Below are 26,168 nucleotides of genomic sequence, written 5' to 3' on the forward strand. Positions count from 1 at the left end.
CCCCTTGGACAATCTGCAGGAGATGTGTAGCTTGGGGAATGAGAGGCAGCATCTACCTGAATGAAGCCACTGACACTGTCCCTCTTCATGACAGCTGCTCACCCTTCTTTTGACTGAAGAGGGTGAAGCACTGAGTGGCCCACCCAGGCCCCAGCAAAGCTCATACCTCTAGAATTACAGGCTCTTGAGTTGTATAGAACACCAGGACCTCTCTAGGGCAGCATTCCCACATCTGCCAGCATCCCAGTGCAGAGCCAAGAGCACAATTCTCTGAGTTTTCTTGCCTGCTTAGGTTTATTTCCTCACTGTTTGCAGGAAGGGTTGGAGTCAGTGTCGTTTCCAGCTCAACATACTGGGGCCCCATGACCTTAAGTAGGCAGGCCCCCCAATCATCTCCTACCCTGTTCAATAAGACAGCCATATATGGCTATTTACATTAAACATAAAATTAAATTAAATGTCACACTAGCCGCATTTCAATTGCTGGATAGTCACATGTGGCTGGTGGCCACTGCACTGGACACAACAGATATAGGACATGTCCATCATCGCAGAAGTTCCACTGGGCAGAGCTGGATTCTGGACAGCAATCAGGACAGGAGGCTTGTGGTTGAGAGGTTCCTGAATAGGTGAAAGGGGCAACGTGGGTAAAGAGGCACTTTTCTGGGTGGTGCAGTGAGAGCTCTCCCACGCGGCCAGGTGACTAGTGAGGTCCCCATTGGCACACCCACCCCCAAAATGCATCCCCCAAAGTCCCCTTGCCATCGGAAAAGGCCTTTTCCCGCGGAGCCTCTTCCAGGAGTCCAGGGATTGGGGGCAGGAAGCTGGGGGACAGGTGGTCTAGCCTAAGCTGATCTCTTGGGAGCAGCGGTATCTCCACACTCCAGGATGCAGTGGGGGGCGGGAAGAGGCTTCCCCCGGCCCTGCCCCAGGTTACACAGGGAGAGCGGCCCCAGCCGAGGTGGGAAGGAGGAGGCCACTTCGCTGCCACGGAAGCGGGGGGGAGCGAACCGGGGGATACCGGGCCTGAGACCCGGGTTGGGGCGGGCCCACCGGGCCCACCCCGGCCCCGCCCCCTGCGTCACGGCCTCTCCGGGGGCGTCACCCCGCCAGGCTCTCCAGGTAACTGTGGCCGCGGCCGCCCGCGGTGGCAGGCAGCGCACCCCCGCGGCCAGCGGGCCGGGGCGGGGCGGGGTGGGGTGGGGGCATTCCCGCGGCCCCCGCCCCGCGGCCCGTGATGTCACAATCGCGGCGGGCCCCGGCGTTCCCGGGTCGGCTTCGGGCGCCCGGCTGCGAGGCGGCGATTGAAGCGGGCTGCTGGCTCCTGAGTCATGGACTTCCCCTGGCCCCTCCTCTACCACTCCCACTCCCGCGCCGGGCCCCCCCGCGGGGGCTAGCGTCCGCGCGGCGGCTCCGAGGGGGTGGGGCTGCAGGGAATGGCTGTGCCCCCTTCGGCTCCCCTGCCGTGCTCTCCCTTTTACCTGAGGAGGCAGGCGCCTTGCCCGCAGTGCTCATGGGGCATGGAGGAGAAGGCTGCGGCCGGCGCGGGCTGCCGGGAACCGCCGGGCCCCCCGAGGGCCGCCGCCGTCCCGTGCTTCGGCATATCCGTGGACCAGGACGACATCCTCCCCGGCGCCCTGCGCCTCATCCGGGAGCTGCGGCCGCATTGGAAGCCCCAGCAAGTTCGGACTAAGGTAGCCGAGCGGGCGCGGGGCAGGGGATGGGGCCCCGCCGGGGCTGGAACGGGGATGCGTGGACGTGTGTTCGTGCATCCTTCCGGGTGTCGGTCCCAGGGGTGCGCGGCTGCTGCCCAGAAGAGGGTTGAAATGGTGGTTTGCGTGTGTATTTCTTTCTCCATCTATTTTGGTCCCTAAGCAAAGCTAGGCTCCCGCCTCCCTCGGCCCTCCACACACACCCCTCCTCCTGGGGCTCTCGGGCACGCGGGAGATCCACCTGCCCACTGTCAGCACGTTGTGCGTGGGGGCCCCACCCCCTGTCGCTGTGCGCCGGTGCCCCTCGCTGCCCAGAAGCAAGTAGCCATCCGGCTCAGAAGCCTGCGGAGGCAGGAACTTTTAAGGGCACCCCCCACACTCAAACACCCCGTAGTGGGAGCAAAGCCTCCGGGCTCCGAGCTGCTCCTGCTGGTCCCTGAGGAATTCCAGCTAGCCCCGAGCCCTGAGCTGCGTGGAAAGCCTCACCATCGCCCCTAGCTCTGCCTCAGCTCCCCCTACACAGGGCACCTCCTCGCTCTGCTGGGCACATTGGCAGGGACAGACGTGGGCAGAGCCTCCCCCTCAGGAGCCTCAGGCTGACTTCCCAGCAGACCTGCCTCCTCTGTAAAGAGTCTTCAGCTGTCCCATTCCCTCTGGGAGCTGCCTGTGGAGGATGCTGCCCCGAGTGGGCACCTGCAGCTTGTGCTGGAGTGGTAGGGACTCCATGCTGCTGGGCCTTCTGGGTGGGGAAAAGTGAGGTTCAGGACCATGGTGAAGGTTGACAGACCCCTTTTGGGGGAGGGGTGAGTGGGTAACATTTTCAAAATAAAAGACAACTTTGGTGTAAAACCGTCAGGGCATCAAGCAGGCCTGAGGTTAATTCCAGCACTGGCCTAACATGCTGTCTTCCAGTCCCTCCCCTCTCTGGGCCTCAGTTTCCCCACCTTTTATTACTTCGAATGTCCCCTAAGGCCCCTTCCAGCTCTCTCACACCGTGCCCCATAAATTCCATGGTTCATTCCTCCTTGTCACCCTACCCAGAGAACCTGCCCAGGATCTACTGTCTCTGTCTCTTCTGGCCCTAAGGAGCTCTGACCACCTGGCCCTGGGGTGGGTGCCAACCTCAGTATCCTCCTGTACCTCTGCCGCTGCGTGGGGCAAGAGGGACAGCAAGGAGCCCTCTGCCTGGCAGGTGGTGAGAGGCAAGTTGGGTCAGGCTGTACCCATCCTAGGTGACTCCCCGCCCTCTGCCGCATCCTGGTCCATGGAGGTTTCTTTCAGGGCCTGATGGGAGAGTGAAAAGTGTGGGGGGGAGGTAAGTGGTGTGAAAATTCCTCCACCGCCAAATCCCATCCACTAGAGGCAGACCCAGGAGAAGCATGCCTGGGCTGAGCCCAAGCTGCCATTTTTTTCTTGAACTCTCTGGTCTACCTCAAGCATTGGGAGAGGGTGGAGAGTTAGGAGCAGTGCTGAGCTCTTTACTAAGTGAGAGGGCTAAAGGACGGGGGTTCTGTGCGACTGTGCTCAGCATTCAAATGAGCACCCTGTGCTGGAGCTAGGTCACCACGGGGCAAGAGCAGACTCCCTGCCCCACACGTCCCTGTGCTGCCCTCTCCCCCATGCCAGCGCTTCACTGATGGCATTACCAACAAGCTGGTGGCCTGCTACGTGGAGGAGGACATGCGGGACTGTGTGCTGGTCCGGGTGTACGGGGAGCGGACGGAGCTGCTGGTGGACCGGGAGAGTGAGGTCAGGAACTTCCAGCTGCTGCGAGCACATGGCTGCGCCCCCAAACTCTACTGCACCTTCCAGAATGGGCTGTGCTACGAGTACATGAGGGGCATGGCCCTGGGGCCAGAGCACATCCGTGAGCCCCGGCTCTTCAGGTGAGGAGGGTGCCCAGTGTATCATTCATCTCCATGATTCCACAGGCCTTGGGCTTTGAAATCGTTGGCCAGCTTCCCTGGTGGAGTGGCGTCCATGAAAGAGACTCTTAAGATCTGTGAGCTCCCTGAAATTGCATGAAAAATGTGTGTGTGTTTATGTGCCTTGCTCTGCGGAGAGGAGCTATAGTTTTGTGTAGATTTTCAGTGGGGTCTGCTGAAAGGATGTGTTCTTGGGGAGGCAAGTGAGAATTTTGGTGAACATGGGACCAAAGGGGGATCTGCCTCCTGGCCCATGCCTCAGTCCTCCACCCATTCCAAGTCGGACCTGGAAACATCTCGGAGCCTTGGAAGTGAAATCCCCAGAGTGCTCAGGGTTTCCTGCTCCTCCCCTCCTGCCGAGGGCTCAGGCATTCCTGGAAAATGGGCCTTATCCGGGGTGAGTGTGGTTGTACCAACCCAGAGAGATGCCTCCCCACCCCAGTCTGAGCTCCTTCTGGGCTTCCTGACAAGGTAGGAGCCCAGGTTTGGGGAACTGCTGAGGCTTCCTTCCAGAGGCTCACAAGGACCCATGGCCCCCAGGGAGCTGCTCCTATTAAGCGCCTGGATGTGTAGGACCCAGGAACTGGACTTAACCGTTAAGCCCTGTGGATGCCACTGTTGGGGGTCTGGAAGGGGGAGAACCGAAGAAGAGCCCATATTATGCTCTCCTCTGACCATGCTGAGCAGGGATGTCAGGCAGGATCCTTCTTCCTCCCCACAATGCCACGCCCATGTGCAGGGCACTCAGACTGTAGTGAGGCTTGAGGCAAACCGAAATTTACCCCTGACACCGGGAACAACGGCATGGGGGTCTGCTTGAGACCCTTGGTATCTGTCCTGTCCCACCTAAGGGGAAGGAGCCTTTCAAATCTTGAAGGGAAACAGGAAAGCCCATGCAGGGAGTAGACCAAGAAGCTTCTTAGCTGTCACCTGCTACCCAGCTGACCTCAAGCTAGTGCGCCTGGCCCTATTTGCAGTGAACCCCTAGCAGGCCCTCTAGGGACTTAGAAGAAGGAAATCTGAGAGCACTGCCTCTCGGGCTGGTTGAGCCTCAGGATATTCATGTGGAGTTGTATGTTGTAGCTGTATGTGTGTGTATCTGGGGTGGGGGTGGGACATGCAGCCCTGTGCGAGGGTCTTCTCAGGCTCCAGGTGATAGTTCAAAATGCACCCAGCTAGAGATGTGAGGTCAGAGCGGGGCTGGGGGAACTATGTCCTGACTTCTCCCACAGTACCCCTCCCAGCTCTCCCTCAGTCTTGTGCCAAAAAGCTCAGATATTGTCAGGTCCTCACCACTCCCAGTCTCCCGCCACCTCTGGGAATCTGATGCTGTCACTCATTCTTTCATGGAAACAATTACCATTGTCAGGAAGATTGAAGATGGATTTAGGTTTGATAATAAGAAGAACTTTACATTTGGGGGAGAGCCAGAAATTGGGATAAGTATGGGAGGTAGACCCTTCCTTGATGATTTTCCCAGGATAGACCATTATCCTTCTGGGATGAAGGTGGATCTCTGAGGGAAAGGCAGGGAGGAAGAGGCCTCAGGAGCCACCGCCCCAGGTTCCCCTGAACCTCACCTCTGGACCTCCGCCTCCTGCCGAGGCTTTGCAGCATAAAAACGCTGACTGTTGAGGTTACTTTCATTGCTATTCCAGACAACAGCCCTATTGATATTCAAGGAAACACTCTGTTTAGGCTCTTTTCCGAATCTTCCTTTGGGTAAGGGAACCCCGGGTCTCAGGGGCTGCTTCCCTGCCTTGCCCAAGCCCTGGCGGGCACCCTCCTGCCCCAAGGCCTCTCGCCTCTGAAAGCACAGCCTTCATCTCTCACCCACTCGGTCGCTGCCACGCCCCCTGCCCCCTCTACCCTTTAGGAGGTGGGAGCCTTGGGGGCTTCTGGAGGAGCCCCTAGTCTGCCCTGCTATCCTGTTGGGCGATGGCTGTCCCTTCCAAGGACCCGGCCAGGGGAGGGGGTGTCCCTGGAACAGCTCAGTAACAAGGTTTCAGACAGCCAATGCCTTTGTTGTCTTTCCCAGTGATTATTATTCGAGCAACAGGCAGAGGCGAAGGAAGCTTGAATGCTGGAGGCTTGGCAGCTGAGTGGGGGGTGGGGCTCCAGAAGGGAGAGCAGGCAGAGGACTGGGGGAGCCCAGCTGGGACACAGGGCCTCAGACGCTGGGGTCCTTATCAAGGCCTTCCCTCTCTGCCCGGTCAGTCCTCCATCCACCCCCGCCCTCTCCCAGCAACCTTCCCCAGCTCTGCTTTCTCCTCTCCCCACCGCCCCCTCCTTCTCTCCCGGGACCTTGGATAATGTCCACAGGAGAACTTGAAAATAGAACGCTGGTTTGTTTTGCGTCCTTGGCACCCAGCCGCCAGCATCAACTCCCTGCCGCAGAGGAAGGGGCTGCCCTGGGCCAGCCTGCTTCCCTCCCCACCTTGGCCAGGCTGATAAGAGACAAGCATTTCTTCCCTGCGTGGCATTACCACCCCCTGATTCCTTGGTGCCCTGCATTTACCTCCCCCTGAGGGCGTGGGTCTGAGTCCAAGGGGGCGGGGCTGGGGTGGGGGGTGGGAGGGGTTCCGCCCCCCTCCCCAGGTGACCCCTCTGTCCTCAGGGGTTGCTGTAGGCACTCAACCTTGGGGTGGGGCAGGGTCATTGACCTGTGGCCAACGGCCCACTGCTGTGCCCTTTCGCTCCCTGAAGCCCCGCTGGCTCTGGTTCTGGAAGGGGAGCTGCTGAGCTGAAGGCCTTATCTCATTTTCACATCTTCTGCTGAGACCTTCCTTCTGCAGGACCAAGAGCTCCTAACAGATTTGTAATAGTCCTACACTTGGCCCCAATGGACCTTGTAGGGCCATTTCTTTATGCTCAGGAGTGGCTGAGCTGGGGAGGGCCTGCCCCACACTCATACTCTACTCTTCTGTTTTCTGCTGTAGGCTAATTGCCTTAGAAATGGCAAAGATTCACACCATCCACGCCAACGGCAGCCTACCCAAGCCCATCCTCTGGCACAAGATGCACAATTACTTCACCCTTGTGAAGAACGAGATCAACCCCAGGTACAAAGATCTGAGAGGGTTCAAGGCTACCACTGTCTCTGCTGCCTTAATATGACCTCCCTTCCCCAGCCCGCCCCGACAGAAGGTTTAGTGGCTTCAGTCCTGATTCCTGAGCCTCTGTCTCCAAGCAGAGTTGGGCTGATTGACGAAATCTCAGGAACTTGTTTCCGCAGTTTTATACCTATGTGCTTATTTCTTCTTCAGTTTTCTGGTTGTGGCGGGGACTAGGGTCAGCATCTCCCCATTTCACTTGAAGGATACTGAGCTCAGAGACTAAGCTTTGCCCAGTGTCACAGGGCTAGTCAGAGGCAGGGCTTCTGTTTCCACACAGGGCCCTTTCTACCTGAGCTGGCTTCTGAGCAATGAGAAGGGAGGGACCGGCCTTCTTGAGAATGGGGTGGGGTTGAGTTCAGAGTCAGTCAGAAGAACTCAGCTCATCAGCTGACAAGCCCTTGGACTTCAAGATTCCTGCTACTTGCCTGGGCACCTCTTGTCCCCACATGGCTCTGGGGCCCCGGTTCCTCACCTTGTTCAAGCTGACAGCTCGCTGCTTCCTCACTGCTCTTCCCAGGGAGGGGTGCACTCTACCCATCCTGACACTGCCTTTCCCCAGGTAAGACGCAGTTCCCTGGACCTATCCTTATGCTCTCGCCGGCAGCCTGAGAGTCCTTCTAGCCTTCTGATGCCTGACTCCCCAGCATACCCTTGAGCGCTGAGAAAAGGATGGTGGCGTGGAGGAAGGACGGAGGTCATCATCCCTGCCTCCCCCAGAAAAGGCCACAGGGGGTCTCCGATTCCTCCATGTTCCCCACTGGGGCTGAACATCACTCTTCTCCAGATGTTTGTGGGAGCAGGGCACAGAAGAGGTTTGGAGGAAGGGTATTTCCTTCTCCCTCTAAGATGGTAATAATTAACCATCCCTATCGTGTGTCTCTGTCACATGCACGCACACATGACTTTATCTAGATCCTCCCTCTCAGAGATTATTAAGCACCGCTTTGAGACTACTTGTCTAGGACGGCCTTTGTTCAGACCTTCTGTGTCAAATGGCTCTGGAACAAGGACTGCTTCCCCCCTTAGGACTAGAACAGCACATGGAGAGCAAGACCCTCTGATCATCCAGCCCACCACTTTCGTTTGACAGATGGAAAAACTGAGGCCCAGAGGAAGGATGGGACTTGCCCAAGGTTATACTGATCAGTGGCAATTCAAGGACTAGAGTCCAGGCCTGATGCGCAGGCATGACCCTTGTTACTGCAGCTTCTTTTGACTGTACTGTCACTGTGTAACCTCGGGGTGTGACCTTGTTGGGAGGGGAGTGTGCCCTGAGGAAGAGCTGGCCAACTTCCTTTTCTCTTGTCTCACCTTTGACCTTAGGCAAATCAATTTGCTTAAATTGAGCCTCTTGAGGGGATGATGTCTGCCTTAAACTGTCTAACCTGCCGCAAGCAGGGCAGCGATGAGCAATCACTCGGATGGGGTGAAGCACTTGAGCTCCAGTCATTGCCTAATAACCCTGATTTAGTCAGTCCTTCATTTCACAAACACTGATTGATTGGGATTTAAAACAGCAAAAAACTTGAAGGTGACATGGGCCCTGCCCTCAAGGAGCTTAGAAACCGTCCGTGTAAATAGGACCTAGCTATGCAGTGTGTGTGATGTATGCAGGGGTGGGAGCACCAGGGAAAGTCTTCTTGGCAGAGGTAGTATGGCAGAGATGAGAAGGGAGGCCTCCAGCTGGAGGAGACAGCATGAGCACAGCTTGCTTGTGGATGCTGAGTAGATGAGGGCCTGGCTGGAGCAGATCTTCAGGAGGGATTGGGGATGGGTCGTGGGAGATGGGGCTGCAGAGGTGAGTTGGAGCTAGACTGTGAGGGGCCTTCAGTGCCAGGTTAAGGAGCCCAGATTAATTTATCAGGCAGTGGAGAGTCATTGTAAAGGTGTTGGAGCCAGGGGTTCATTGTAAAGGACAGATTTGGGTGGGAGTTGGGGGCTTCGAGGCAGGGAGGCCAGCTGGGGGAGTCTTGTGATTCAGTGGGCAACATCTAGGACTAGGGTTCCCAAATTGGAGCATGAGATTCCCCTGTGTGCTTGCTAAGTACAGATTCTGAGCCTAACCCTGGAGATTGATTGGGAGGTCTTGCATTAGACCCTAGGAATCTGCATTTTGACAGGCTCCCCAGGTGATTCTGAGGCAGGTGATCAAGGAACCATGCTCTGAGGAACATTGCCCTAGGGAAGCTTCATGGAGGGATGGAGAATAGGGGGATGAGTCAGATCTTGTGGAAACAGATTTGATAGTCTTGGTGTTGGGTGGGACATGGAGGAGCCCAGCATGGCTGGGGAAGGTGGGGTTGATAACTGCTTAAGGGGCATCAAGAGGAGCTTTGGATGGGTTGATTGGTATGAGGGCAAAGGTGATGAGTCAGTAAGTTTGAACACTTAGAAAGTCCTTTCCCTGTGGGGAGAAGGTACTTCCTCCCCCTCCCCCCGCCCAGATCCTGAATGCCGAGTGGACACTTGCCAGGCAGCAGTCCCTTCAGGGGAACCCTCAGGCTTCCCTGAGTAGGGCCCCCAGCCCCTTCACCTGGGATGTGGAAGTTTCTGTGATGCAGTGGTGGTTACTATTCTGCCATCCCCACAGCCTTGAGAGAGTCGAGTGATGTCAGGGCTGAAGGTAGCAAAGCTGGTGACGTTTCAAGCGTTCAGGGGAGGGAAGCAGGGCTGCCCAGGGAGGTAGAAGGCCTGGACTGTTCCCACAGTAACCAGCTGTGTGGCCTTGGGGTGGGTAGGGTAGGGGTCAGACAGAGGTCAGGGCCTGGGCAGCAGGCATCTTGGATGTCAAAGACATGTTTTTCAGGCTAAGACCTGGGCAAACCAAAGGAAGCCTCCTAATTCTTATCTTTGGATGGTCTCAGTCCAAGGGGGAAAAAAAGAATCTTAAAGGAAAAGGTAGCTTCTTAAGAAAAGCCCAGATTAAAATGTATCTTATGCAGACCTGTCAACACAGATAAATTCCAACGAGGGTGAGGGGAGGCCTCCCCCATCCCACCCCTAATAGACCCCTAGACTCAGAGTGGCCTGTGCAGAGCCCCTGAGGGGCACTGAGGCCCCCTCAGTTCAGAGGCTCAGCTTGATTTTGGATTCTTGGATAGGCTGAGGACTGCTTTCCTTAGGTGAGGGAGTAGAGTATCCAGCTGTGTAAGACACATCTGGAGGCAGGAGGAAGTCTCTGCCGTCCCCTGAGCCTCCGATTCCCCATGGGGTTAGACTGGAGACCTAAGATCCTCTTTAGCTTTGACCTTCTCAGAGCCTGGAGGGAGCCCGCCGCTCATCCTTTTCCAGGGGAACATGGGGATGCCTTAGTCGCTGACTACTCTTTCCTGTGTTCTGGCTTCTGGGCTGGGTGAGGGGCAATGGGGCGTCCTGGGGGAGGGTCAGAGAGGACATGTCTCATTCACATCCTCCCGCATGTACCCTCACTGCCCTGGGCAAGAAAGCAAACAGGAGTCATGTGAATGGAGATAAAAGCCCGGAACCACCAATGGGTGGAGGGGAGGAGGGAGGCTAGGGTTTTAAGGGCTCTGCTAACTATTTGGTTTTTCAGTACACACAGAACTGTGTGCTTCCTGGGATCAAAGTTCAGAGCATTGGAGCACAGTGCACCCTCACCAACTTCCCCATGACCTCTGAGAACATCACTGACTGACCTGTTCATTCATTCCTCAACATGTACTTTTAGCAGAAATGCCTGCCATGGGCCACAGGATGGGGTGGGCCGAGGGACAGGTGGCCTTCATGCATCTTTGTTCCTACACAAGCAGGGGGCCGGGGCAGGGAAACACACCCATAGTTCAAGGGGGAAGAGGTGAGTTATTGAGCCGCAACAGAGCAAGTGCTTTTCAATTGAAAGGCCCTCGTATCCCCTTGGCCTTGGAGGAGTGGGCCCAAGAAGCAATTTGTTCTGCTTTCTTCTGTAGACCTGAGTGGTCTTGCTGTGCGATGGGAAGCTAGTCTAGATGATCTCTAGTCCTTTCCAACCATGACGCCAGCCACCAGAGCAGGAGGGAGACCCACAGGAACATCCCTCTGTCTCCTCAAGAGGGCGCCAGTGCTGCCGCCACTGCCAGGGCACTGTCACTCTTCCACTGGAGGAGCTCTGGGGTCTTGTTTTAGAGAGCTTCACCTCCCCCTAGGAATTGTTCTGCACATCCCAAGAGCAGGTCTGTTTGCATCCCTCCCCTGCTGCCCTTGTTCTTTCTGGAATAATTGAGTTTGGACATTCATTCTCCCTCCCCTGACACCTCCTTGTGCCTCCATCCTTATTTCCCTCTCCCTTTCACGAAGTATCAGGACATTGTTCTGTCAGGGACTTTTATGCTTTGCAAAATGCTTTTATGCCCATGTTTTAATCAGCTTCTTAGAATAACCACAGGAAGTCAGAAGGATAGGAAAGGCCATTTTACAAGTGACAAAAGTGAGGGTCTGAAAGGTCAGCCATTTGTCCAAGGTCCCTCTGCAATAAGAGGTAGTGATGGGGCCAGAGCCCAGGGCTTTTGAGGGCAAGCATGTGCCTGTCTGCCGTCAGCCCTCCCTCCACCGGCCACCTTTCTTGCCACTGCCCAGCCTTTCTGCAGATGTCCCTGAGGTCGAGGTGTTGGAGCGGGAGCTGGCCTGGCTGAAGGAGCACCTGCCCCAGTTGGACTCCCCCGTGGTGTTTTGCCACAATGACCTGCTCTGTAAGAACATCATCTACGACAGCACCAAAGGTACGGCTTCCCCAGCCCTGGCCAGGCAGCAGCAGGGCTCAGGCTGCTGGATCAGCTGGCGTTGGGGTTCTTCTCCTCAGGCTGGTACTTGGACAAGCAAAGTGAGACCTTCTGGTGTAGGTCTCAAGTTAATTTGTAGGAGAGAAATGAAAAAGAAACAAATTCCTACTTAGAAAAATCTTTGCCAAGAAAGAACTCAAAATCATGGTTTGTGGAGCCATTCCCCTGACAACGAGGAGTCTTGGCTGCTCTGAGCCTTCCCTGTGTTCCTGATGATAGCTTCACCCCCATGGAGTACTTGGCTTTATTTTCTGGTCCTCAGCCATGCTGAGGACAGATGTCTTTAGTTGGGGAGAGTCTGAGGACCCAGCTGTGTGAGAGGGACAGCTGGAGCTGGGGAAAGGGCAGACAGACAGGTGGAAAGATGGAAGGAAGCAACTTAGAAGAAAGTTGCCACTGAGAAGTTGGGTTAGGCTGGGTTGCTGCAGAGGCCAGTGAGAGTCAGTGGGTGCATTCCTGAGGTCTGTGAAAGCTTGACCAAGCCCTATATCCAGATCTGGGGCCAACCCTCACTGCCTTTCCTCACCTCACAGGTCATGTACGGTTCATTGACTATGAATATGCCGGCTATAACTACCAAGCTTTTGACATTGGCAACCATTTCAATGAGTTTGCAGGTGAGAAGGGCATTACTCTTTGGCCTATATCCTCCTTGTGATGGAGGGCCAGGTCCAGGGGAAGGGTTGGAGGGGGTTCTGTGCATGGGGAATGGAGGGTGGACACCCCTGTCCTCAAGATATCACAGCTTGAGGGAGGGACCAGGCACAGCCTGCCTTGAGAAAGCTCCAGGTCTCATGGGGCGGGTGGGGTGGGCCGGGACAGACGCACGTACACAGAGCAAGCCCCTGCTAGCCCATATGGCACTTTGGTACAAATTAGGAAAATGTGCCCTCTTTAGGATCCCTGAGGACATTCGGCTTGGCATGTGAATTCTAAAGAGACCCCTTCCTTCCGCTGGGCAGACACAGCCCACGCCAGCTGGCCCAGCTCAGCTTGATGTCGGCCTCCACTCACCCCCTGTCCAAGCTCCTTTATGCCCAGTCAACCCGTGCAGTCGTAAATAGGGGTCCTGCAGGCAGATAAGGGGCAGAACAAGCTGCAAGTAGCTATTTGCCTGGTGGCCTGATGAGATTAATCATGGTGGAACTAGTTAAAAGTGTGTACTTTGCAACTTGACTCCCCTACTTCACATCCTGGCTTTATTGCTTACTAGCTGCATGACGCTTGGGGCAGGTTACTTACCTTCTCTGTGCCTCTGTAAAATGGAGATGATAATAGTGCCTACTTCATAGTATTGATATGCGATACACACACCAGTGTGGCACATACTAAGCTCCATGTTGGTATTTACTGCTGATGTCAGAGGCAGGGGAGCTTTTCTGCCTCCGAGGGAGGCTGGAGCAGCCATGGAAGAGGTTGGATTTGGGGTGTGTCCTGGCGTAGGCCGTCCTTCCATAAAGGTAGGTGTGTACAATAGAATCATTTGTGTAAAGGAAGCAGGGCAGGTTTTTCCAGCTCGAGGGCTTAATTGTTAAACAATTCGATGGGGCTAAAGAGGCAACTGGTGGATGGAGGTGGACACTGGGGCTGGAGGGACATCCCCAGGCTAGCAGTGTGGGGTGCTCGGCGTGATGTGGCCAGTCCCTATGGCTTAGGATAGGTGAGGCACGCCCAGACCAACTGTAGAGCCGGCACCTGGGCCAGCCTGAGGCACTCCCCAGGCCAATACAGGCCAACCCTCTCCCTTCTGGAACCCCAGGTGACCAGGGCTGTAAAGCACTGCTTGTACCTGAAGGTATGACTCCCCAGGGTGGCCACCAGCTGCATCTAGGAACCCAAGGGACAGATGGGGCCTCAGCTGGGCAGAGCAGCTGAGCTGTGGGGTGTGGCCTGGAGCAGAGGCTGGCACCCGCACGGCACTGGGCCTGTGACTGCTCAGCTGCCAGACCCACTGGCCTTTCCAAAAGGGATAATTTTTAAGCATTTTAAGTCCTTCTCACCCAGTCCAGCTGGAATTTCTCCAAGGGGGCAGATTACATCCTGCTTCCAAGTTGAGAATGAAGGAGGAGGAACCTGGGAGCTAAAACCAGCTTCTAACTGGCTGTGTGACCTTGAACAGCTTTCTTCTATCTGGGCCTTAGTGTCTACATCCGTGCCAGGACCTTGTTCTCCAGCCATACTCTTGGGGGCCCAGAAGACTGAGTGTGTTTCTCCAGGGACATAAGGGAAGCTTGGGAAAGATAGGAAGAAAAGAAGAGGGAGGAAGAGACCAGACAAGGTGGCCCAGTCCTGGTCCTGTCGTTAATAAACTGTGTCTTTCTGTACCAACTCTGAATCTAGGCTCTCTGCCATCATGCCCAAGATGTGCTGGTGCATACGGGGCTGGCAGTTTGAGGACTCGAGGAAGGGTGGGACTAGAAGGAGTCAAGGCCATTTATCTTAGGGGTTCCAAGCCTGGCTGTGTTTCCGAATCATCTGGAGAGTTGGACATGGGTGGGTGCCTGGCAATCTGTATTTTCGCCAAGCACTCCAGGCGATGTTTTTAGGTTAACCACCTCAACACTGCTTCAGGAAGCAGTATCTGAGGTGCACTACGTCCAGCCCTTGCTTTACAAATGAGATTTTGGCCAGTGAAAGGAAAGGGCTTGCCCGAAGTTAACTGGAGGTTAGCATCAGATCTAAGACAACTAGGCTCCTGATTCAGGGCTTTGACCCAGCACCTCCAATGTGCCGTGGTTTTGTGTAGGGCTCAGGGACACAGTAGTGCTGTCTTAGGGGGTCCCCATCACTTCCAGGACTGTGCCTTGCCCCTCAACGAGTCTGCCTCTCTCTGTGCTTTCCTCCAGCTCAGCCCACTGAAAGCAGTGCCCCCAGCTGGGATGGGGGTCGACCCTCCACACATTAGAGTTTGGTGGTCAAAGAAGCTGCATTCTTTGCACAGCCCCACAGGGCACAGGACATGGAAGTTTTGAGGGGATCAGGGAACACCTACTGAGCTGGAGGAGACCCCCAGGTAGGCCCATCTCCCAGCAACTTCTGTGCGGCTGCCTCCCCATCAGGTGTGAATGAGGTCGATTACTGCCGGTACCCAGCGCGGGAGACCCAGCTGCAGTGGCTGCGCTACTACCTGCAGGCACAGAAGGGGATGGCTGTGACCCCCAGGGAGGTGGAGAGGCTCTATGTGCAAGTCAACAAGTTTGCCCTGGTGAGTGCTTGTGACTGGAAGGGGTGGGGGAAGGAGAGCTGGGGGGAGGGACTCAGGGCCCACCCCCAGCTCCTGCCTTCTCACAGCCTTGTGGTGGAGGAGGAAGCAGAGCCCAGGGTCAGGGGTGAGGTCCTGGGGGAGTCCCATCATATGCTCCTGAACCCTAACCCAGAGGGGGGGTCTGGGAAGAGCCATCTTGGGCATCCTCTTAATACTGACACCCTATTCCCTGCTTTCCTCCCATTCCATCAAGTCCAGGTTCTCTCCTTCCTAGAGAACTACTTCCAGGAAAGATCCCAGCTTCCTATTTTAGCAAGTCTCTCATTTGGACAAGTTCTTTCCAGTGTCTAACCTTAGCCTTTCATGCTACAGTTAAATACATCCCTTAAGTTTTGTGTTGTTTTTTTTTTTTGTCTTTGGAGAAGATAGAGAATGTCAGTTCTAATCCTCCTTGTTAACTATCTCCACTGACTCACTCAGAACTCTGTGTAAGCCTTTCCCATCAGGCTCTTTCTTCTCAAATTACTGTACTGTCAGTTCTTGATTTTGAGTGCTGATTATCCAAGGTACATGGTTCATGCCAGGTCTCCACTGGTATGCACCAAGGGGATTGCTAACTAGTCTTACTAATGTCAGCCATGCATAAGCAAGAAGACAAGTCAGCTGCCCTGAATTTCACAATACATCAGAGAACTTAAATAAAATCTTTAATTACCTGTAATTTTAAATTGCCTAGTCTATTTTCCTCATTGGTGTAAAACTGATTCTTATCAGGTTCTTCCTTTTTTTAAAAATACTTATTGAAGTATAGTTGATTTACAATGTTATGTTAATTTCTGCTGTACAACCAAGTGATTCTTTTTCAGGTTCTTCCTCTTAACTGTTCCACCTATGCCTTCCTCTTGCTAAATTTTTAGTAACCATTCCCACTTGCTAATTGATCTCTGCTCCTTTTAAGTCGTGAAAAGAGAATAAAATGGGGGGAGGTACTATAGAGCCAACCCCAGAGTGAGCAGGACTTGGGGTGGGGCAGGAGAGCCACAGGAGTGGGGGCCCTGGCCTGGGGTCACTGGAGCAGCAGGAACCACGGCGCTCTAGCTTCTTGAGCCTAGGGTGGCCTGGGCCCCGGGGGGGTCTGGCTCTGGGGAGGCAGTTGAACCCTTGGTCAGCAGCCCGGCTCATGTCTACACTCACTGTCTAACCTCACCCACCTTGTGATAGAAGAGAGGGTAAGGGGTGAAAGAAGTCACTTTAGAGGTCTTCCAGCAACTGGACCTCTGATGCCCATGTGGCCAGGGCACTGCAGATGGGGTGCCACCCCCTCCACTGGCAACCAGGCCTGAGCTCTGCCTTAGGGATTTCTCTTGTCCTGGATACCTTGGGCTTGAAGATTCTCCTGGGTAGGGGAGCGGCCAGGGCTGGAGTTCAGATCCGGCTTAGGCTGGGGAACAAGCTGAAAGTCTGCTTAAGCCTGAGGGCGGTAGAACCTACTTTGCTTGCCTTTTTCTAGGAGTGGAGTCCCCAGATACCATCCAGTGACTTGACCTCTGGAATATCTGCCACCTGTGCTGGGGAGACCCCACTGTGTCTCTGCCAGTGTCTTAGTTCTGCGTCTTCCACAGTGACTGTGTCCCTCCAGCTATGGGGTCCATGACAGTTTTGGGGGGCTCACTACACTGATCTTCTCTGATGTGTTTTCAGGCGTCTCACTTCTTCTGGGCACTCTGGGCCCTCATCCAGAGCCAGTTCTCCACCATCGACTTTAATTTCCTCAGGTGAGTGCAGGGAGCGAGTTGAAAGTCAGTGGGCTGGTGGGGGCGGGCGTGGAGGAACGGAAGAGCCTTGAGCCCAGTACGTGGGGGTAAAGGACACCCCAAACAGAATGTCCAGGTCCATTGCCCTGCTCTGCTCACCATCCGCATTCCAGCCAGCCCATGCGAGGCGGGTCACTGCTCCAGGGATGCCTGGGGAAGCGCGTGTGCCCAGAATACCTCTCTGGAAGTGGTCAGAAGCCCTTGCACCCTGCCTCCTGATTCCTCTTTCCCTATTATAGCCTGCTGTCTGCTTCACTGCCCGGCTCTTCTGCCAGTGCTCTTCCCCACAGAGCCCGGTGCTGAAGGGAACTGCTGGAAATTAGTCTGAAAGATCATGAGTCCAAACCTCACTTTATAGCAGAGGGGCCAGAGTTCCAGAGGGGGGATGACTGGCTGAGGTCCCTTGGTGGTTTAGCTGACTATGCTGCCTCCCTGCATGGGGTATCAGACCCAACTGCTCCTTTAGTGGCCCCTAGGGATATACTAGGGGCTGTACCGAGACTGTACTTGAGTATTGACTACTTAGGCGGCCCTGTCGCGCGAGATACACATGTCCCTAAAACCAGGAATCATTTTGTCTTCCATTCTGGTCCAGTCTCTTTGTCTTTGTCCTGCCCACCCACCCTCAGCTGAAAAGGATGCTGGCTTTAAAGTGTTCACAAAAATTAGAGAAATGCAAGTCAAACCCACAATCACATCTACCTCACCCCCATTAGGATGGCTACTTTTGAATAAACAGAAGATAACAAGTGTTGGTGAGGAGGTGGAGAAATGGCAACCCTTGCACACTGCTGTTGGGAATGTGAAATGGTGTAACTTCTGTGGGAAACAATATGGTGCTTCCTCAAAGAGTTAACATAGAATTACTGTACGATCCAGCAATCTCACTGCTGGGTATATACCCAAAAGAATTGAAAGCAGGGTCTCAAGCAGATATTTGCACAACCATGTTCATAGTAGCATTATTCACAGTAGCCAAGAGGTGGAAGCAACCCAAGTGTTCATTGATGGGTGAATGGATAAACAAAATGTAGTCTATCCACACAAGGGAATGTTATTCCTTTAAAAAGGAAGGAAATTATGTCACATGCTACAACACGGATGCACCTTAAGGACATTGTACTAAGTGAAATAAGCCAGTCACAAAAAGACAAATACTATATGATCCCACTTAGATGAGGTAACTAAAGTAGTCAAATCCATAGAAACAGAAAGTAGAATAATGGGTGCTGGGGGCTGGGCAGTTGCTGTGTGGGAGAGATAAGAGTCCAGTTTTACAGAATGAAAAAGTCCTGGAGATCTGTTGCTCAACAAGGTGAACGTACTGACCACACTGAGCTGTAAAGACTCAACAAACAAACCAATGTGTTTGGGGAGGGGTTGCTCCAGTCTAATCTAAGAAGAAAAATAAAATTATAGTTGAAGTGAAAACAAAACAAAACAAAAAACCCCAGCCTGGGCTAGGGTCCATTTGCCCAGACCTAGATGGGCTGAGCTGGTGAGAAATTTTCCTCATGGTGTGAGTGCCCCCAGCAGGGCTCACCTGGCTACCCTTCTCACCTCCAGTTCCCTTTCCTGTCTTCTGGCAGGTATGCAGTGATCCGATTCAACCAGTATTTCAAGGTGAAGCCTCAAGTGTCAGCCTTGGAGATGCCAAAGTGACCAGCGTTCCCATCCCTCCCCTCCCATCTGCCTGGCCAGACCTGTTCTCCAGGGCTCCATTCTGCTCTGGGGTCTTCACCTTTGGACAAGGTGGGCGAGGGGACAGGTGGGTGTCCCAGGAGAAGGCTCTGCCCCTGTTGCCAGCCCCCAGTGATGCTTCTGGTGACCATTCTTGTTTGGAGGGGCTGATAGGCCCCAGCTCTGGGGGTCCTCTTCACCTTGCCAGACTGGGTGGTGGGGAGTGCCTGCAGCCAGCCAGGGCTCAGACCACAACCACCCTGGAAAGGCCAGCATTCCCAGCCCCGCGCCATCCTGGCATCTGGGCTGCCTTAGATGTGTCTTTGACCTTCCTGGCTTGGGGAAGGGGGAAGGTGGGAGGGCTCCTTTCTACCTCCAGGGCCCTGAGCCTCCAGCCTGTCTACCCCTGCATGCCCCATATGGGAGGTGCTGAGCCCAAACCAGCATCCTGCCAACTCTGACAGATGGATGTACATATCTTGGGGGGGTGGGGTCTAGAATTGGGTTTGATGGCTCCCCCAGCAGCCACCTCATCTGAGATTACTCCCTTTCTCCAAACCATATCCAATCAAATAACCCCTTCCCAAACCTCAGCCTGAGGACATGTGCTCTCCTCCAGTGCCATTTCTGCTCCAGGCTTGTGTCCTATACCTCTGCCGCCTGCTGGGAGGGAAGGCAAGGGAATGGGCCACCAAAGCCTGGCTCTGCTTCCTGCTGTGGCTTGGCCAGAGGGGACGGAGCCAAGAGTGGGGTGGCTGGACAACAGCCAGCAGCCTCCTGCCTTGTTCCCTCCCTTGCCCTCCAGGCCCTCACTTCCAAGGAACAGTCTCTCCATGTCCACCTTCTGTCCTGAAGTTGACCCGCGGTCTCCCCACTGGGGAATGACTAGTGGGAGTCAAAGGGCAGGGGCCAGGGACCGCCGGGGCTTGCCCAGCCTGCAGGAGCCTGGGTGGGATCGGTCGTGAAGGTGCTGAAGGAGCTGTTGCCCCGACTCCCAGTGGCCTCCACCTCCTTTCTGCCCTCACAGCCTCAGGCCTTTCTGGCTCTGGCCTATAAAATTATTCATTTGTAAATTATCATGGTTTTCTGCATTAAAACGGCCATTTATGGACCACTCTGTGTCTGAGTGCCACTGATAGGGTTTGACTCGGATGGTGTGACTAGTTCTCCTGCGGTGGGGGGGTGGCAGGGTGCTCCAGTCCCTCCTCTCTGGGGTCCCTTTGGGCTGCACACTTTGCACCACGCCCTCCATTTACCTGGCTCACAAGGCCTGGGGCCCTGATTTGGGGTAGACCTGGGCAGAGCTGGTGGTTCCACAGCTCCTCTGCTTTTGACCATCTTGCTAGAATAAGTTGACCCTGAGAGGGCACAGCTTCGAGGGAACTAGACTGTGGATTCCAAGAACTTGGCCTATCCAGGTGATGGACCAGTAAGACCCCAAATGGAAGTGCTCAGGACTTCTTCCTTGGTCCTCACTGGCCCCAAGCTGTTAAGGGAGTTGAGCGGGAGGTTGCTGTGCCTGAGAGCAGGCAAGGGTGATTTCCGGACCCAATATGTCACTTTCTCAGAAAGCCAGAGGGAGGGAGAACGGAAGCTCGAAGGTGAGTGGGGCACCCTCCCAGCTTCCCAGGCTGCACTCCCAGGGCCCCCAGAAGGTGCCTGGCACCCTTAGTGGTAGCAACCACAACAGCAGCAGCTGCCTTCCAGGTGGACTCTGCCTGTTTGCCTTTTGCCTGCAAAAGTACCAGGGTGCCATGGCAACCACTGGAGCTGAGCTGGCACTGGCAGTTGGGGCCTTGTTCAAGGTCATGGTGATCCAGGGTGGCCAGGCCCCTGACGGGTAGCAGTATCACATCTAGGAAGGGTGCTAGTGGAGGACATGGGTGAAAGGTCTGCCCCGGCATAGGGAGGGTGCCAGGGCTGGGCAGGTAGGGCCTCTGAAGGTCATCTGTGGGGTCAGGTGGTCATGGGCACCACCTTCCTGAAGTCTGTATGGCAGTGCCCACCCTCCTTGTTCCTCTCAGATCCACCTCTGGATCTGAGGGCAGAAATAACCACTGTGAAGGCAACTTTGTTTCCAGCCTCCTGGGGCCTTGATGTCACAGCACTGAGATGGTGGTACAGCGGTGAGCAGGGAATGGCTGAGACAGGGCCCCCCAGGTATCATCTTGTGCCCCTACGGCCCGGCCACCACCAGCACTAAAGGAATTGACCTGCAGGCACCATCCCACTACCGCCTTTGAGAAAGTATCCTCATTCCTCCAATTCTCCAGGGGAGTGGGCAGGTGGGGGCAGGGGAGTTTAGGCACACCCCTCCCACACAAGGCCTGGAGGCCCACCGTCTCGCCTTTCACTGCCACCCGGCACTAACCAACCCCCCTGCCCACCGGGCTCAGCACCAGGCCTTGGACTCTCCGAGGGTGGCCTTGGCTCCACTCCCTCAGGCCACTTCTTGACACTTAGCAGGCTCTCCGGGCAAAGCACTCCTGGACTCTTCATCTCTGCTGGGCTCTCACCCCTAACCTCCGGAGAGGCACAGAGAGGGCAGAGAACAAGCTCGTGCCCCACCCTTCCCGGTAATGGTAATGTCCAGGACGCTCTGTTCCTGGCCTTTTAACCCATCTGACCCGGTCCTGCCTCTCCGGGGGCCAGGGGGGTGGGGCTCCACACCACAGCAACCACAGGTTCCCGCGAAGAGCTTTTCCCACCCTAGGAGGATGCAGGGCACGTGACTCTCTCTCAGCAGCTGGAATGAGGACAGGACAAGGGTTGCTGGAGGGAGTAGGAAGTGGGTAGTAGTGGCCTCAGGCTCTCCTGAGGCCACAGAGGACCTGGGAATAGGGAAGTGAGAGGAACTCAGGACTGGCAGGGGGTGAGGGCGAGCCTGGTCAGGAGTGTCCTGACCAGACTGCCCAGATTTGGTTTGGAACATAGTGAGGGGTGGTGGTGGGGACTGGAGGGTTGCGGAGATGGACAGGGAAGTTGAAATGAGCAACTCTCCCCTGTGACCACTAGGGGGCAGGCGCCACAGTCAGCCAAGCTCCTCTTCCCAAAGATCACCTTCATCTTTTCCTCAAGGGGCCCAAGAGGCTGGGCTCTGCTGCTTGCCACTGCCCTGCCAGTGACCTGGGGTGGGGAGGGCAAGGAAAAGGAGACTCAAAGCTCTGGGAGGCTGGGCTGGGAAAAACCAGCAAAGGCTAGCAGCCAGGATCCTCCCTAGATCAAAAGATCGGGACGCTAATTCTTGGGGTGTCTTTACTACCAAGTTTGTGGCCCGGGAATCAACCATACCTACCTTCTCTCACCACTACCCTCTCCTATTTAGAAATCCATTTTCCAGCATTCAAGAGCCTCTGCTTGAATACTTCTGTGTTGGGAAGCTCACTATCACTTTTGACCATCTTTGTCAAAAAGTTTGTTAAGCCAAAAATGTTGACCCTTGAGACTTTCATCAAAAGGCCAAGTGCTAGTGCTACCTTATGAGCTACATCAAATATTTTTGTGTTGCCCACCTGACAGCTTTGAAGAAAGCAATCTTGTCCTTTCTGCCCTACCCTAGTCTCCCTTTTTCTGGACTAAACATCCCTGGCCCTCTCAACCATTCCTTGAAGGACATGTCCATCCACTAGGCTCCCTCCAGTCCTCTGTACAGGATGCCTGCCTCTGGGCCCCTCCAGTGTGAGAATGGCCTTTTCTATTGAGGGGCCTGGGACTGTGCGGTGTACAATGGCCCATCACCTTGCTTGTTGTTAACACATGCTTCTGTTAATCCAACCCAAGTCCAACTCTTTGACACGGTACTGTTCAGCTTTGTTGCCCCCACTCCATATTAATGGGGTTAATTTTTCAGCTACAAGAGTTGGTCTTTTTATCAACTCTTGTTGCATTTTGAGTTTCAGTCACCTAGCTCTTTTAGGTCTATGGGACTGTTATTTCTCTTAGTGTGACACGTAGGTCTTTGAAATCTCATTTCAAAGCGTAAGGTCACAGAGCCCTGAAGTACATAAATAGAGACCCTGCTTCATTAATCAGTATGCTGGGGGGCTCATAAATGGGCTCGTGGTGTCCATGTGAGCCCTTTTCTGGAATGAGGGTCCACAGCTTTCATTAGATTTTCAAAGGGCTCCTTCTCCGAAAGAGGATAAGAGCCATGGCTAAGGCATAACCTCTTTGTTTTCAGATGAGGACAATCAGGCCCAAAGGGGAGACTTGACACACACACACACACACACACACACACACACACACACACACACACACACACACACACACACACACACACACACACACACACACACACACACACACACACACACACACACACACACACACACACACACCATGTGGCTAGTTCTGGGGAGAACCTGAGCTTCCTGACTCCTATTACAGTACTCTTAACCACTGCCTTCTTTCTTAGGACCTGCGTGGGCACTTTGCGGTGAGGTCTGCTCACCTCCTTGAGCCAGGGGCAGGGTCTTACTCGAGTGTGGGCTCTGGGGGTGGCATCTGGCCTGGGCCTCCCTTGCCTAGGATGTTTCCTCCCTGGCTCCATGCCTGAAGTTCCATGGAGCTGCCACCGGGGGCAGTGGTGCCTGGGCTGATGGCACATTTAGGAATTCTGGACTTGGTCCAGCCTCACCACCCCATCCCGTCCGAGCAAGGGCCAGATTCTGAAATGGTCTGTCTTTATTATGTCAACAGAAAACAAAAAAATTCCCCCAAGTGTAAATAGGAGAAATGTGCTGGTTAAGTTACTAATCATTATCTTATTATTAACAAAATAAAGCACTATCTATGTTTACAGTCATAAAAAAAAAGAAACAGCCTGGAGAGAAGTTGGGTTCCGGGAAGTAGAAGGGGAGAAGATGGGGGAACGGACACAGACTCCACATCTGTCCCTGTAGGATTTGGGGTTCCCTTCCCACCTTGCCCCAGGGCTGTTCTGGATCTTTGGAGTCAGGTGCCAACGGGATTTCATTTTCTTAGGGAAAGACCTTGTGAAAGGGATCAGGAGCTGAGGCAAGTTACGGGTGTAGAGTGGGGGAGGGGAGAGGAGCAGGCAGGTGTAGGGGCAGAGCTGGGTGGGAGAGGATGAAGCCTTCCAAGGACAGGGTGGGGGTGGGGAGCTCCCATCCCCTGCTCAGGACGGAGGAGTGGAGACCAGCTGCACAAGAGCCCCCTCTCCAGGGCTTCTGTCACTTACAGAAGGGGTCACCATCAGTCCTCCTGGCACTCAGGTTGGGACCAGGGGCTGGGGCACCATGACGGAGCCCCTTGGAGGCTGAGCACATTCCCATGCTGCTGGGAGCTAAAAATGGCTCCATGGGAACTGACATGCAGAGTCAGGGAGGGAGTGAAGGAGCAGGCAGGGGAGGTCAGGATGGCTGGGGAGCCCAGGGCAGACCAGGGGCTTACAGAGACCCAGCAGGCGTTAAAGGGGCAAGGGCAGACACGGAGGAAGGGAGAGACACAAAAAAAGGCCCTGCAGAGAAACAAGGACAGAGAAGTGCACCAAGGACACAGAGAACCTGAGACACCCAGACTGACAAAGAGGTAGCAATTTGGGGACAAAGAGAAGCACAGAAAGAGCCCCCCGGAGAAGCAAGAATGGCATCAAGAGACACACCCACAGGAACTCAGCGACAGTGCCTGGCACTCAATAAATACCTTGTGCAATGAAAGAACAGATGAAAATACATGTGCACTTGCGCACATGGGTACACACGCGCGCACGCACACACACACACACACACATACACACACACCAGCCAGAGGCACGAAAGGCTTGGCATAAGATAGAGACATGGAGGAGAGCCAGACCTTTTTGCACAAAGTACAAAGCGATCCTCGTGGTAGAGGAGCGATCTGGGGTACTGTGGTGGGGGGTGCGTGTTGGTCCCATGGTGGCTGGTCCAGCCAGGACAAGAATGGAAACAAAGCATGTGGCCCTAGGGGAACAGGTCTGTAGCTGCCATACCCCTGGGATGGGCAGACCTGCAGGAGGGGAGGGTCATACAGTGTCCCCTGGCCACGAGCCCCAAGGGCCACCACGGAGCTCAGCCAGCCCAGCACATCACCGCCATGCAGGACCCACTCAGGCCATCAGCTCCTCAGGTGTGCCCACAGGTGTGGTGGGGAGGGGGCATCTCCCATCATGAATGTATCTACAAATGCACAGCTGTGCCCATCTCCCGGGCGTGCCCAAGTCCAAGTACCAATGTAGTCCAGGTGGGGTGGCTGTGCCTGCTGGCGTGGGGCCCAGTCTTCCTCAGGGAGGAGGGCCAGGCCCATGTAGCCGGGATCAGTCTGTGAGTACCACCAGCTCCCCGTCACTCTTCTCCTCGGCCTCCGAGTCCTCATCCTCGCTGTACCGGTACATCTCGCCATCAGCCACCGAGTGCCTGTCCTCTGTGCCCTCGCCCTCCTCCCTGAGGCTGCAGGTATTGACGATGACAGGCATGTTTGGGTCCAGGCCGCGGGGCACATAGTGCTCCACCAGGGGCTGTGCCAGGGGCACGCCTGCCACCCGAGGGTACAGGACATCTGAGGGGCTCATCTGCACCTGGCTGGCCTGCGGGCTGCGGGACAGAAGAAAGGCATGGTTACAGATGCACCCGCACTTCAAGCCCAACCCTGCTCTCCTCCGGTCTTCCTCAGGTCGTGTCCTCCGAGCTCCCACCCTTTTGGCTCCAAGACACATACACCCTGCTCCCTGGCTGCTTTCTGATGGCAAATTCACTGTCAGCTACAAGCCCCCACACACGTGCAGCCCCAGGGCCACGGGTCCAGACATTCCCAGAGGATTGTGTGTAAATCCAGTTTTGGGAAACTGTATATTTCATATGTCCCAGGGAGCTTCCTATTTAAAGAAATCCACTAGGATGCTTGTTTTGGTCAACTCCGGAATAATCCTCTGATTATTAGTACCTTGATTTTTAGTACCCCTGAATTTTTATTGAGTTTGTCAAGGGGACCCACGGACACATTTCTCCAGATACCCACTAGTCCCCAGTCAGTCACAAATCTATATCCTGAGCCACCAGGGACTCACCATAGTCACAATCACCACTACAGTCACACACACATAATGCCCACACAAACCTATGCACACACATGCGTGCACACACACAGCTCCCCTGGAATCCCACACTAAGGCCACACGCTAACCCCTGCCACTCACAAGAGCTGCACACACGCACGCACACACACACACACACACAGTCTCAGGCACTGGGGAGGCCTGCTCACGGGGTCGTGTAGCTCTGGCGGGCATCCTGGCGCCGGGTCCTCATCAGAGCCTTGTACTCGCCCACCCGCAGCCGCTTGCCCTCCACGATGCAGGTGCGCTTGGGCCGTGGTTTGTACTTGTAGTCAGGGTACTTCTCCAGGTGCTGCCGGCTCAGCCTCGCCTGCTCCTCGTAGTAAGGCTGCTTCTCCTGGTTGGTCATGGACTTCCAGCGGGAGCCTGGCCCAGCCCCCAGGGGCAGGCAGTCAGTGCTGGGCTCTGCTGACACCCCCAGCCCCCTGCAGACCCTGGAGGCCCCGAGAAGGTTTTGGCCCCTAGATATATGTGCAAGCACCTATACACAGCAAGTGCCTGGCCCAGTGTGGGTGCTCCATGGATACTGAGCAAATGAATGAGGTTGGCATGTATAAGGATATCCAATTGCTAGCTTAAGACACAGCACCCACTCACATACCAAACTACACAGCGACTCTGGGAGGCCTCTGGTCTGCATGTTTTGCATAAACAAAAGAGTAGCCACCCAGGCCCCCAACAAACCCCAGAGGCTCCCTGCTGAGGACAAAATACCTGGTGTCTCAGTTGACAAGAGACCTGAACTGGAGGAGCTGAGGTTTGGAAACAATTGCCCTCTTCTAGCTCCACCTGCCCTGCCCCACATTTCTCCCTGGCCTCCAAAGAGGACATATAATTTCAAA

The 26,168-nt window shown here is 55.0% G+C and overlaps 2 protein-coding genes across 7 annotated transcripts in view; one reads left to right on the plus strand and one right to left on the minus strand.

The window, feature by feature from the left end:
- Nucleotides 1-1,138: 1,138 nt before the first annotated feature.
- ETNK2 (ethanolamine kinase 2) lies at nucleotides 1,139-19,338 on the plus strand. Of its 3 annotated transcripts, XM_082396867.1 has the most exons (8): nucleotides 1,151-1,694; nucleotides 3,339-3,598; nucleotides 6,577-6,699; nucleotides 11,326-11,468; nucleotides 12,062-12,145; nucleotides 14,588-14,733; nucleotides 16,435-16,508; nucleotides 18,137-19,338. In XM_082396867.1, exons 1-8 carry the CDS (start codon nucleotides 1,437-1,439, stop codon nucleotides 18,207-18,209), a joined length of 1,161 nt encoding a protein of 386 aa, XP_082252993.1. In that variant the 5' UTR covers nucleotides 1,151-1,436; the 3' UTR covers nucleotides 18,210-19,338. The 3 variants fall into 3 exon arrangements, with proteins under 3 accessions (XP_082252995.1, XP_082252994.1, XP_082252993.1); XM_082396869.1 differs by lacking the exon at nucleotides 6,577-6,699 and having other exon boundaries at nucleotides 1,139-1,694; XM_082396868.1 differs by lacking the exon at nucleotides 12,062-12,145 and having other exon boundaries at nucleotides 1,146-1,694.
- Nucleotides 19,339-22,895: 3,557 nt separating this feature from the next.
- The window catches only part of SOX13 (SRY-box transcription factor 13), a 44,063-nt gene continuing 40,790 nt past the window's right edge, over nucleotides 22,896-26,168 (minus strand). For all 4 annotated transcript variants that reach the window (XM_082396656.1, XM_082396655.1, XM_082396654.1 and 1 more), the window contains exons 13-14: nucleotides 25,476-25,692; nucleotides 22,896-24,805 (exon numbers count right to left, since the gene is read on the minus strand). In XM_082396656.1, the coding sequence (XP_082252782.1) occupies nucleotides 24,529-24,805; nucleotides 25,476-25,692 (494 nt within the window). In that variant the 3' untranslated portion in view covers nucleotides 22,896-24,528. The remainder of the gene's footprint in view (nucleotides 24,806-25,475; nucleotides 25,693-26,168) is intronic.

Source organism: Balaenoptera borealis (assembly GCF_965194805.1).
Source record: "Balaenoptera borealis genome assembly, chromosome: 1".
Classification (NCBI taxonomy): domain Eukaryota; kingdom Metazoa; phylum Chordata; class Mammalia; order Artiodactyla; family Balaenopteridae; genus Balaenoptera; species Balaenoptera borealis.

What these genes read in the sequence shown, in the direction of transcription:
- ETNK2 (XM_082396867.1), top strand. Translation starts at nt 1,437, where the DNA reads ATGGCTGTGCCCCCTTCGGCTCCCCTGCCGTGCTCTCCCTTTTACCTG. An exon ending in CGTGAGCCCCGGCTCTTCAG is followed by an intron (nt 3,599 to 6,576) that starts GTGAGGAGGGTG and finishes TTTCTGCTGTAG; the next exon opens with GCTAATTGCCTTAGAAATGG. An exon ending in CCATTTCAATGAGTTTGCAG is followed by an intron (nt 12,146 to 14,587) that starts GTGAGAAGGGCA and finishes CCTCCCCATCAG; the next exon opens with GTGTGAATGAGGTCGATTAC.